General features: G+C 39.4%; 1 protein-coding gene across 6 annotated transcripts in view; it reads right to left on the reverse strand.

Annotated features, from left to right (window-relative positions):
- Positions 1-14007, reverse strand: part of CABIN1 (calcineurin binding protein 1) — a 110699-nt gene that overhangs the window by 22647 nt on the left and 74045 nt on the right. For all 6 annotated transcript variants that reach the window (XM_027661724.1, XM_027661725.1, XM_027661728.1 and 3 more), the window contains 4 exons: positions 8144-8307; positions 6113-6209; positions 4291-4932; positions 3759-3833 (listed from right to left, as the gene is read on the reverse strand). In XM_027661724.1, the coding sequence (XP_027517525.1) occupies positions 3759-3833; positions 4291-4932; positions 6113-6209; positions 8144-8307 (978 nt within the window). The remainder of the gene's footprint in view (positions 1-3758; positions 3834-4290; positions 4933-6112; positions 6210-8143; positions 8308-14007) is intronic.

Here is a 14007-nt window from a genome sequence, read left to right on the forward strand (position 1 = left end):
TTAAGTCCACAGTAACAAAAATACCTTTTCAAATTGCAAGTCCAGGAAAAAAAGAAGACAGATGGGTTCTTTGACTGAAGTATCTCCACATGAATTTACAGAATATTCTGTGCACCACAAAGCTTCACTGTACCTTGTGCTGCAATAACTTTACCATGTCAATATGTCCTAACAGCATAAAATGAAGAATTTAATAGGATCAATTTTAGGTAGCCAGTGGAAAGTCTTATTAGAAAATCTCTAATTATCTAGAAGCCTTACAACTGCTTTCTGCCAGCATGTCCCCTCCTTGGTCCCCAGTACCACATATTTAAGTACAATGCTACTTCAAAGTCAGACTAGTCTGCCTCAATCTTTCATTCTCCCTCAACAAGGCCTCCTTGGTATTCCATTTCCAGGGACCATTAATTTCATATGAAAATCATAGATGGCAAGACTAAAAATATATCTTATAACTCACAGCAATAGCTGACTGCTTTCGGGATCTCTGCAAATCTTTTAGATAACATTCTCAGACAGAAAACCAAAGAAAAGAACAAGAATCCTTCAAAATGCTGCTTGACCATGAAGTGAATTAATCTCTAGGGTAACTTTAGTTACTTAACTAGTAATGACACAGTGACCACCACTGGATAGCAATTTCAGCTCATTTGATATGTGTCTATCAAAAGTCTTGCTCACACTTAAGAACTTAAAGGCAAAAGGACAAAAAAGGAGGAATTACTTCTGGCTACACCTGTTCTCCACAGCAGCATTAATATCAGCATTTAAGAATGCTGCATCACCACTCTCTAGATTTTGAATCAAGATGTTCCAAAGTTGATGAATACATCACTTAAAAATAATTATTGTTATGATTATTATTTACTGAAAGAAATGTCCCAGAAACTTACTGAACACATTTGTGTATCAATTACTGGGATCCTGCCTATTTATGCTGCTCTGTTCCCATACTCCATAAAAGATTTACCTTTTCATTAAAAATAAAAAACCTGCACACATTTCAGTCTTCCCCCCATTTCACTTTTACATAAGTGTTACAAGTTCAGATTTTACTTCACCATTATGGTTTGGCAGTAAATATGTATTACATAACACTGAACCCAGCCAGATACAACCACAGCCCAAATTATTCATAAAGTTAAAACCTCCGTCCCCCCTGAATATGGTAACAATACATGGATTCATTTATATTGTATTTACTAGCAGCTTTTTCAAGCCCACAATTCCCTCTTTGGTAGCCTCTTTGAATGACTGTTTCAGGTCTTCAGACGTTAAAAACTTAAAGCCCCCTTTAGAAGGGTTTGGTAAAGCAAAATGGAGTTTGCTGTGGGAAAACAAATTACTCCTGAAAAGTAAGAGTTGGGTCCAATTAAGTTTGAGAAGATGTTTCATTGGTAAGATGATGCTCAAGTGATTTTGTTCAACCAGAGCTCTAATATTACAGCGTTTCAGCCAAGTCTGTACCAAGGACACATGCACACACCTTTCTGTTACAGGCACTGCAGTCTAAGCACTCTGTGAAGGTGCTGAGCACCACCTGCACTGAGAACAGCAGCCCCACCTACAGAGGAACCCTTCTGAAACCCCAAGCCCTTCCTAAGCCACTTCCCATGTGTTCAGCTGACTGCAGAACATGATGCAAGTCTCACTGGCTCAAAACACATTAGCATTGCATCACTCATGACAACCACAGAGAATTTCTGAAACCAGGTCAAAGGGTCACAGTATTGCCAAGCTATTAAAAAGATTAGATCTCATCACACAAGTGTAAGAACCCACTTTGTCCAAATCCGTTTACTGACTGCTGTATTGTTTCCTGCTTGTGCCTGAAGAGGTATAGAAAAAGATTTCAACATAGTTGTTAAATATTTAGGCTAAAAAACACTAACCAGTCTGGAAGAAAGTTGAAAAACCATAATTTAAATAATTCCTAATTTTAGGAGCAAGTGAAAACGTTCATAAAGAAACCATATAATGCCTGGAATTGTAAAATACAACAGCCAGCAGACAAAGATATAAATCAAGGTGGATTTTATGCTTGCCTTTTTTTTTTGACTGTCAATTTCTTGGGATAAGTGACTGAAGAACCACAGGCCCTGCAAACCTACTCAAACTATGCAGCAACAAAGCACTTCCCCCGGCTGCACCAGCTCTATACATGACATCATTTGCTTACAGAAGGCAAACACTTGCCAACTTTAAATAAAACAGGATTCAATCTGTTGAAAACAGACAGATGTCTATGAGAGTGGCTATTCCTGTGTCTCCACACTAATTCCTAGTGTTATACGAGCAGTGCAGCAGCTTCACACGGCTTGCAGGATCCTGCTCGAAGCAGAGGAAAATGAGACTGCAGGATGTAATAACCTCGTTAGCTGGGACTGCTTCCTACAAGGGAAAGCTTCCAAGCTGCAAAGTGCCACGTGTTAAGAGCTGTGTTTTATTTCAAGTGATTTAACAGGAAATCTTATCGCTGCCAGTGCAGTTAAAGACAAGCTCACCTATTGTGTCTACTTTCAAGATTAGTTTGTGTGGGGGTTTTTCACCATTCTCATGTTTTGCCTGAGTAACTGTTGACTCTGCTGGAAGAGCTGGAATAGCAATCACATCCCCAGAACCATCAAGACAGCCCAGTAAGGAACTGAGCTGATAAATGAGAATTTGGTGAATGGTTTTTAAAAAGGTGAATACATGCATAAAACAAACAGCAACATTACTTTTTAAAGAAGCTTATTAGCAAATTATTTTTATTTTTTAAGTCATAAATCTAAGCGTGATAAAGTCTGTTTTTCCCCAAAATAAACTGAAAGAGACTTAACATGCTGAGCCAGCATGTCTTTATTAAAAAACAATTAAAACCTTAAATACCAGACTATGATCAAACAAACACTACTAGAATAAATACTTCTCTTGACGTTTCTGTTCATTTCTATTATTCAATGGAAAAATGTTGCTGGCTTCCTGAGGGGCACAAATTGGAGAAAGTTACTTCCACGAAAATCTAATAAAGAAAAAACCCTATTTTCCCTCTTACATCCTCTCCTGTTACTCTGCTAGGAGATGCATTATACAAATGCACAGTTTAACTACAAAAAAAAGAAAAATTACGGAAAATACAAAACTATTAAATACTTTGGGGCATTCAACTGATGGTTTGCTGCAAAATGAATGACTATGAAACACATCATTCATCCATGAAATCATGGCTCTGATTTCACACTAAGGACTGATAAATAACAATGCCTCTAAAGCTTTATAACTGTTTGCTGGATAAATCCAGAAACTACAAGCTAAAAACTGAGTAATATAATAGAGTTAAAATCAGATTCTCAACCATGCGAGTTGAGAGAAAAGCTATGTGGTATTTCTGGAGCAGAGTGCAGTGTTAGCCAGGGAAGAGCTGATGAGGTGGTTTGCCCTTAGGGATCAGAAAGAAGTAATCACCATCCATGAAATGCTGAGGAATGACATGGACATTAGGAAAATTGTAGTGTGCCACAAATATTTCAATTTGAAGACGGTCTGGGGTTTCCCCAACAGCTTTTGGGGATGCAAACTATTCAAGCCTAACATAAACAGCAGCAACAACCCTAGTAAAGGGGATGAGCTCCCTACATGAACGTGGCCAGCTTACCTTAGATGACAACCATACAGGGAAAGCAGATATTTCTAAGTGCTGCAGACACTCAGCAACATATTTACCTGTACAAACTAATAAAAGCTTGTTAGAAGCAGTCAGAGACTTTAGAGCTCACCTGTTTCTGTGCTGATGCTCCCATATGCACCTGGCAAAACTTGACTGCCTGTTCAAGTGCTGCTTCTTCATCCACCTAAACACAGAATCACAACTAATGAAGTCATAATTACTTATCTATAAATCTAATTAAACTGACATGAAATGGGGATCTAGAGCATGGGAGTAAGGGGGAGAAGCAGCACTTTATGGCAGAATGCTGACCTTAAGTTATTCAGGAGTATATATCCAAAGATACATACTCAACTCTCCCAATTCAAACTGACATTTAGCATGAACAAACCCCACATAATTGGTATTGCAGCTCTTAACTGATTTCAGAAATTTAGTTTCAAAACACAGAGGGTCCTACTCCCCATCTCCAGCAGTGGTCTTGTCAAGAGAATGGTTCTTTAGGAGATATTCATCTCCCCAACTTTTGAACAGATATAGAGCCAATTTCATACTGCTTGGTTTAGCAATTACCGTTGTTCTACAATCATGTCCAAGGTCAGACAGAAAAAAAAATTACAATTAATGATACAATACTTTACCTGCTTAATCAGCATGTATGTTTCAGACATGATCTTCTCAATTTTACCCAGGTCATAGGCCATGACTTTCTGACCCTGCTGCCATACTCGATAAGCATCGAGCAGAAGTGTTTTTCCAGACTCCACATCCTCAAGTAATTTCCTCTTCCTGCTTGATCTCTGGACAGGTTCTTCTGTAGGTACTGCTTGAACCATTCCTTTAGCTGCCTGCTGCTGATGTTTCGAGCTGATACTCAGCTCTTCCAAAGAAAGTTCTGGAGTCCGGCTCTCCGGAGCTCTCTCCTTTGAGGTCCTGCCAGACTGAAGCCGGTCTGGCTCACTGCGTTTACATGAAGAATCAATTTTTTCAGGGTCATTGGAATAGCCATCAAGATCCATAGGCTCAACTGAGCCAGGGCCAGGGAGCTCCTTAATCTCCTTCTCATTCCTGTCCTCTTGTTCCAATATGTCCATAGCATTGGGAATTTGTCCCTGGGTCACCTCCTTTACTCCATTTTCAGTACTATGTACTACTCCATCTGATAAAACTGGCTTTTTGGGAAGGACATCTTTCCCTTCTTCAGCACTAGTTTTATTTGAGACGTCTGTTGTCATCCTTCCTGAAGCAAGGTTAGAGGACTTGGAACCCTGATCTTCTGAAACCTTAATAAAAGAAGTAATTCTTCTCTGTTATCATTGAAATCAGAAAGCATTTGAGCACAGCAATGACTACCATGAATACTGACAACAAGCACCTCTCATTACTGCCTCTGTTGAAAAAAATGCATTTATTCTATGTTCATTCTTTTTTTGTTCCTGAATGTTAATTAATCCAAGCCACAAGTCTTACAATTAATGTATTTTAATCAGCAAAAACACCACAGAGAAATCAACAGGATGGACCAAGGTTGCAATGGGTTTTTTTTCCCCACTACTTCAGTCCATGCTCTGGGCTCCAATAAATGAAATTCAAGGTTTAACAGCACAAATTTTTCTTCTAATGTATTGAAATCAAAACTCAATCTGTTTCTTTTGGCAGCTGCAGATCACTCTCAAATTTATGAATCTTCTCTTTGGCTGCTCTTGTTAATAGACCAAGAAGCAGGCAAAATCCTGCTACAGTATTTTAATTTTTATACCTTTACTTTTGTGATGTTCCAAAGGTAGATAAACTCAGAACATCACCTCTTCTTTCAAAAATCACTAATGTAATTTCATATACAGAGTTCCCGTGTTCTTAAGGATGTTTTCAGTTAGTTTGTTAAATGTATAGTCTGTTAACTTGCAAAACCCTTAGGAACAAATTCTTCCTCGAATGTGTTTACCAAATAAAGCTCCAATTTCCAATTATCTTAACCTGGAAACAGATTAGTTTCTATATGACTTTTAAAAATTAAATCTAGATTACAATTATATGTAATAACAAGTGTGGTGCTGTCAAGGACTAGCAGTTAAAAGTGGCCAGGCATGTAACATCTCATTGTTTGGTTTTGTTTTGCAAGAGGAATCTCAGTTCATTTTAAAAGGAAATTTCCAATAGACCCTACCCAAAAGTGGAGCTTTTCTACACTCCATGTACATACCATTACCTGAAATGTAAGGGACAGTCAAACCAAACTCACTGCAACCCATTTTCAACAACTGTATTTGCTACTGGATTTCAAAACCAGAAAACAACAACGCTGAAATAAATTTTTCTGTGTAGTGCCATATAAACAAAAGGTATTAGAAATAAGTGCTGACAACGCAGCCCTTCATTCTCAGGAGATCTAAGGAATGGGTAAACTGAACCTAGAAAAACCTAATTACTAAATTACAGCCATTAAGTGCCCTGCTGCCTTACCTGTGTCAGATCGTTGAGGGTGTCCTCCAGCACTTTCACTGTGAGCACAAAGGCTTGTTGGGCCAGAACCTGGCGATCTGCATCACGTAAGTACTTCCTGAGCCACGGGGAGAGAACAAATGAAGTTAACTGCCAAAAGCTTACAGGACTGCCAAAGCAAGAACCAGGACATTAAAAAAAAAAAAAAAGAAAACACAATAACTAAGACAAGAAGAAAGCACACAAAACATTTACGGTTGCATACTGAAATGTAACATTTTAGCTGTTTCTCTCCACTTCTCCACAACCGTCAAACATGACATGCATGAAGCAGAAGTTAACACTGTCTACAGAGGGAATGGGAGAATGAAAAGAGAACAACACTGAACAACTAAACCCAGAGCAAACCAGACAACCAGATTTACAGTTTTCTTATATCAAGCCTTCTGTGCCCCTCAAATACCAGCTTTTTATTCGAACCCTTTCTTGAAAAAGAGTATTAGTTAGACAAAGCTATGCTGAACTCTCAGGTGATTTTCATGTTCTGGATAAAGCAGGCATGTGAGATTAAGTACACAAGCAAATCCTCTCTCATTAGTCATATCAGTTGCCTCGGAATCTAGGATTTTTAGAGCTAAAACATTGGTAGGCTAACACCTTTTTTCCTATTTAGTGTTACAAAAAAATAATACTGTATGTATAAAACATTCACTTATAGCTTCATTTAATTTACCAGAGCACTGTAATTTCAGTGTATTCTGACACAATGTTTTAGATTGCTTTCAAGGAAAACATTTCCAGCCATCAATCCAACCTAATGGAGTTTGACGGAAAACTAAATTTCTACTTCAGAATTGGCTGGTTTTAATGAGAGGGCTAAAAATCAAGTAAATAACTTTGAAAGGTACTATTTCAGTCAAAAGGCCAACATTTTTAATACATGTATTTTCCCCCTAGGGTGTAATTTTATGGTTTGCTTTTCAGACACAAGATACAAACACCTGACTCCTCATTAGCTCAGTAATAACTAAAAACTCCCTATTTTTAAAACTAGGGTTGTTCCAGGCATATACCAGACACACCCAGAATATCTGCATTTCTAAGTTCCTGTAATGATTACAGCTCACCATGGCTGGCACTGGCTGATCCAACACGTCAAATTACTTGTTTTTTAAATTCAGTCTAGACTTATAAATAACATAATATTTTTAGTACAACTGTGGGCTTGCTCAGGACAGAATTTAAACCTTCTATGGTCCAGTTCTTCTGATATGCTAAAAGTCAAAGTATTTTTGGCTTCAAGTTTGCTGAACAAGTGGTGACATATTCCCAGAAACACTATAATCCATGCAAATTCACATACACTCACACTGGAAAACACATGAAGAAACCTTCAATGCCTCCAACTTATTGCCATCAATCATTCAAGTTCAATTTCTTAAGCATTTGCCAGAGACCAATTTCAACATTTCCCACATGGCAAGCTACTAGAATTTTACCTCAGTTGCTTCAATGTTTTCCTCAGATGTTTATTTTGGTCCTCCCATTGATACGAATCCGTATATAGCTCACATTAATAGCTTTTTTTTTTTCCTTAAATAAGGTTAATGCAATTAAAATTAGATCACCCCTGAACAGGATAAGCTTTTTAAATAGCATCAGCTGCCAAGAGGCACATAACCATTGTTCAGTCCGTCAAGGATTACAGGAAGGCAGGATGCTGGGCCGTGACCCCCTGTGCTGGACACAGCTCTGTGCTGGACACAGCTCTTACGCAAGAGTGAGCAGAGCGGGAATGACACCAATGAGTCCCCCCACGTGACACAACACCCCTGGAAGCCTGTTAAGGCACCTGTATGGCTGCTCTGAGTTTCAGGAGAAACGTTGAGAAATTCTAAACTACATTACAGAACCATCATTCCACTATATTCCCAAAGGGATCTGCCTAAAGGCTTTTTTTCCTAAACAAAGAACATCTTTAAATAAAATAGTTACGCAGTGAACAAAATATATTTCAAAGCTTTACGAAGTAACCGATTAAAACTCTCATACTTTCCCTGATCAGGGGTTCTCTGCAGCATAGATGAGACCTTCAGCAAGGTGTTGTAATCCTTTAGCTGTGACAGCACATTGAGCAGCAGGACAATAGAGCGGTTCATATGAGACGCAAAACTGCCCGGGCGGTCGATCTCATCCACGGGGATGCGCCAGATTCCCTGTAGAGGAAGGAAAAGAGGAAACTTTTAAGGAGAGACCCAGGTGAAAAGGACAGGAATATGAAAATATGGGTTGGATTCCGAAGCACACTGAACTTCACTGAGGGACAGGGGAATAACAGACATACAGTTGCTGTGGTCCCACAGCCAGGGAGATCCGGATTTAGATCTGGATTTAAAGTCAACTGATTTCTGCCAGCAGAAAAAGGAGAAACTTTGCAGAAGCCACAGCACACCTTCTAAATATGCTTCTGAACTATTCCCAGAAAAAGCAAGCAAAGCTCAAATTATATGGTGCATTTTTCTTAAATGTCTGTGAATACGCCTTCCTAAGCCAAAGCTGAACCGCTGTAAAACCCAGTAACTTAAAGTAAGTTTTCCTGGCCTGAAAGCTGTTACTTGTATGCAGTCACAGCAAATTTCTATCTTCAAATAATCTGCTAGTAGACATCTTAGGTATTTGGTTACTGCCTTGATACCATCAGTGTTTACCACGGCACTAACCAGTCTCATAGGAAGAATTGGATTCCTCAGCAGGATTCATTTTCCAGTGGCAGATTCAAATACTTGTGCATACATCCCGTGCCTTCTAATTAAATTTTGGGGACAAGGGAATCTTTAGGGAGCAAGGCTGGAGACTGACAGGAAACATAATTTAATTAGGGTTAGTCAGCTCAGATTTTGCAATGCCTAGTAAGTCTAACAAGATTTTTTTTCAGGTGTTTATCATGGATGCTGTCAACACACTAGTCAACCATACCCGAAAAGATGCACTGCACATACTACTATGCTTGCATGTTAGGATGGGACTTCTATTATGGTCATTCACTAAAACTGCTGCTGCATCAGTACAAACCCTTCCCTCATGCTTTATTTGGTTCTGAAGTTTTTCCTGCTTTCTAAGTAGCTTTCTAAGATGAAAATCCTCTGATCATGCAAACCATTTTGTGACAATGCAGGAAAGAATAGTCTCATTGACAGGAGTACCTGACTGAGAATGAGTTTGGCTTTATAAACCTGTTCAGGGAGCAGAATATACAAACATTTACTCTTTATACTTGTTTAAAGGTCTTGCTTTGATTTGTTTAGCTTTACTTACAATGTGAGCAAAACCTTTCAGAACTTAATACAAAGTAGAAGCAAAGAAAATGATTACTGCAATCACAAATGACATTTGACCACAAAAGCAGATCCATAATTCCCTGCCTACAATGGACTCTCCCCCTGCATGTCTGCAGAGAATCTACAGTTCTACTCCATAAGATGTACAGGAACTTAAGAAAAAACAACACACAAATATCAGTGTGTCAATATTAGTGTTTTCACATGGAAAACAATGACTTCAACGAGATATAATGCACAGACTAATCTGCCAAATTTTCTTGCTCTTGGTTCTCCTCATGCTCCCTACTCTCACTCCCTAGTGATCACAGAAAAGCCATTCTGCTTCTTTATTCCCTGAAGTTTTCTTTCAAGGTTTTTTTTCAATTTCCTTTTTCCAGAAAGTACCTAAAACTGCACCCTGAACGACCCCCAAGGCGCAACTGTTGTTTCTTCCTGTTCCCAACAACCAAGATCCACAAACACCTTCCATGCCTCGGTGGCCAAAAGCTCACGGAGCTCAGCAGCTCTCAAGCACCTACAGATCGTGTAGGTAACAGTTCTGTAAAACAGTACCCACCTGATTTAAATAAGAGATGGCCCTTCTTCCCTCAAACCAGACAATGGTTTTCCTTTCAGGCTACAGATGAAAGACACAGATTCTGGAGCTGCTATTTTTTGCTTCTTTGCACGTATGTAAACTGGGCTTCTGCCAAATCCTAAAACAAGTGAATGCCTCATAATGGCACCACATTGCAACAACCTACTTAGCCAATTTAACTACACAAAACAATTTATGGTCAACTACAGCACGCTGTAGGAGTGGAACACAGCCAATGTGTAGGTAGGTTCCTGGTCTTTTTCAGCAATTATCTCATCCTTCATTTGAGTCAGGAGGATCACTTGGATCAGATACCGTATCTGGAATCAGTTGGAAATAATTTTGCAGCTCCTTCTCACATGCCCCGTGTATACACTTGAATGCTACCCCAGAAATTACAATAACACAGGAGAACCATTTGCAGTGGCAGAATACACAAACTGCAGCCAGAAAGCCAGGAAAAAGTCCCTCTGATAGACACAAAGTTGCATATTTTGGAGAATGCTGCTTTCTACAACAGGGTACATTAGAAGAGCTTAAATTAAAACTCATATTAGGGGTGTTTAAGTGTATTTATCATTACAATTATAAAAGAAGCAACTGATTTGAAAAGGAAAGTTGCTAACTTTTCATGTGCTGACTTGCAGCTTTATAAATGCAAAACAGCAATAGATAAGATTGGTGTCCCATGATACATACCTGCCTGCTCCACAGGCAGCCTCGAGCTAAAAGCAGAAACAAACCTGCCATCAGGAGTCAGAACAACATTCATTCCACCCACTCTGATTTTATTAAGCAATATGCAAAACACTGATGGCAAAATGAGTTTATGAGAATTTATTTCATGAGCGACATTGAACTTTTAAGACTGCAATTTCAGTCAGAAACTAAAGAATGTCTCATTTAAACCTCTCCCAAAGAGAAGTTTAACAAAGCCCATGTTAGCAAAGTACCTCTCTTGAAAGTACACCCAGAGAGGAGTGCGGATCCTTGTGACAAAAATGTCCAGTTCTTTGGAAGGTTTTATTACTGATTATCACCACTGAGGCCATCTGACAAAAAGTCTCCACTCTGGCCATCCAACGCCCGCTCCTGTTTGCTGGCCACCATTCCCACTGCTGAAGGTTCTCCTCCCCTGCTGCCACAGCCAGCAAAGCTGTTTACACAAAGCCAGAGGAAGGAGTGAGACGCTTCCAACAATTCCAAAATGCCTCTCCAGATCCAAAACATCACGCTGCTCTCCATGCCTTCCTGGCAAAACAAACACCCTGCGAGAGTGGGGGCGGGGGAAGGGAGCCTGACACACACGGGTAGGGAAAAACAGATCTGGGAATATGCGAAAATCCTGCTGAGAACTTAATGCTGAATTTTACATTAAAACTGAATAATGAAGTCAGTCTCTGCCATAATCCTGGTGACACGTTTATGATTTTTTTTTCAGCTTGGAATTGCTGCCCAGCCTGCCTTTGCAGAACTGCAGACTCAGGGAGAAGGGTGAGCAGGAGAGGACAGCGTTGTGAGAGGAGCTGCAGCAGTGGTGGCACTTTCTAGTTCAGTCACTGAAAATAGAAAGGAAGGAAGTGCTTATTATTCCTCTACCCTGCTTACTCCAGAACTTTAGGGGAGGGGATTCCCTGGGGTTTAGGAACTCCTCTCTGAGGAGGAGAGGCTGACAGTTCCCAACAAACCCCAAAGTTCCCTGGGGATGGCTGCTGCTGGCACAGCACAGCTCCAGGGTGAGCCATTTTCTAAGCTGAGATCAAACTTTACCCTCAGTTCTCCCTGGTTCTGCTTCTGAACGAAATGGAGAAATGCAAGTCATGCTTCAGATGATCCAATTCACATACAAGAAGCAAACACATAAAAACCACACTGCTACAAATAAAGACTTCCAATTACTCAATTCCTTCTTTTTAGTTTTATTTTCCTTTCTTTTTTTCCCCCAAGGGGTCCCGGAAGTTCAAGATGCACCACATACAACAAACTCGATTCCAAGTGACCAAAGCAAAACCAAACACTTCTTCATTTGTCAGTCTCAGCAATGTCCTGCTAGGAAGAGCCTTTAGTAAAAACAAATGTAATTTAAATATTATTTCAAGATTGTTAACAAGTATGACAAAACTAACAAACCAACCAAAAAGTGCAGGGAAGACACCGATTAATAATGCAACAACCTACACAATATTTTAAAACCACTAAACTGAACTAAGCACAACAGCATAATCCCTGGAAAGCTCACACTTTCTTAAACTTTTAAAAGTCTTTGCTTTAAGACAGGGTTAAGCACAACATATTGAAGTACTACTTGTTTTACTCATGTCCTGTCTTCTCAGTTACTTATATCACCACAACATCTTGCTCTGGGCACCTGCAAAGGAAAGGAATGTGGCTCAAGCTGAACTGTTTCAACACACAGGATTTGAGACCTCGCTCTCTTCAGCTATTTAGTGTTCAAGTCCTGAGCGTGTCTTTGCCTGACTCACAACTTCCTGCTAGTTCTGAGTGTAACCACTAAACCACTGCCCCCTCCCCCATTTAGCAAATTACTAAACCACCTTTTCTCATCCAATCTTAATGTGCTCCCATATCTCTTGTTATTTTACTCTGTCACCTGATTTTGGCTTTTCTTCTTTTCTAGAAATAATTCTATCATTTTTCTGCCTCGATTCCTCATTTCATCCACACTGTTATTCAGTATGTCATGGAACAATTCGATCCCTGCGAACAGGAATGCAAGTGGGTATTAAGAAAGGAAAGCAGTTGTATTCAGAATATTAAAAATACTATCTGCATGGACCTGTGTCATCAAGGAAAAAAAAGTACCCCCTGCTTATTGTGAGTACCTTGGCCAATTTCAGAAAAATCTTACAAATTTTTTCAGAATATAGTTACTACATAGTACAGTAACAGAATATAAAAAAAGTATGATAATAAATAAATAAATGACGTTTTATCAGCCTGGAAAAGGAAACAGAAATAAAGGCAAAACAGCAGCAACTTCCTTTCAATAAGTCAGGATCGAGCAGGATTACAATTCCTGGTCTTTAAGGTAAATATTGTCTACTTTTTTTTCTTCTCTTTTAAATACACACACACTTGGAAAGGAATAAACAGCACGTATGCTTTTTGAAAAAACTGTGGAATTTTGCAACATTATTTTAGCAAGAGAGCAGCATGAAAAAATACTGACAAATGGAAATGCTCCACATGCTCCAATCATCATATGCTGATAAAGATAGATAATGGACAATTTTCAACTCCTATTTCTCTCTTCAAAATACCATGTATTTTCAGAGTCTTAAATTTCAGACTTTTCAATTTCCAGAACAATCACTTTACAGTTGACTTGGCAATAAATTGGTTTTAACCCTATCAAAGAACACCGAAGCCACAGTCACTCAGGAGACTGTGAGGATGAGTCAGGGACACACACACGAGGCAGGGAAAGGGAATCATTTCCTTGCTGCATAAGCAATTACACAAAACCAGAAATGCCTTGTTAAGATGATGAGTTACAAGTTCAGGTGGAATTAATGAAACAGAAACCGAGGCCTACAGATGGCCTCTGCAGAGCACTGGGTTTGGCCACTTGCCAGGCAGAATCTAGAGGTTTTTGTTCACTCGGTCAGGAGGCTTGAGGAGTTTTTACTCAGATGGTTCCCATGTACCATGTGATTTCAAAACGATGTCAACAGAAAGTCACATCTTTTTTTTTTTTTAAAGGGAAACAGCTAACTAGACTATAAAAAAAAAAAAAGGAAATAAAAGATCTTTTCTACTCCACAGCTGCGATGGAAAGAAAGGCAGAGAAGAAAGCAAGGAGGAACGACAGACTGGTCTCTTAAAACCTGTTCTAAAGGTGCAGTGCTGCTCAAACAATGGCACAGCAGCATTCCCTCTGGAACTCTGCAGCAGTGTGCCTCAGGCAGACATCACCCACGTGAAAATCCAGGAAACACCAGAGGTGTGGGCACAATGCATCATCCTCTGCATGAAGA

The sequence above is a fragment of the Corapipo altera genome, unplaced genomic scaffold, assembly GCF_003945725.1.
Source record: "Corapipo altera isolate COAL_440 unplaced genomic scaffold, ASM394572v1 150, whole genome shotgun sequence".
In the NCBI taxonomy this organism is placed as follows: domain Eukaryota; kingdom Metazoa; phylum Chordata; class Aves; order Passeriformes; family Pipridae; genus Corapipo; species Corapipo altera.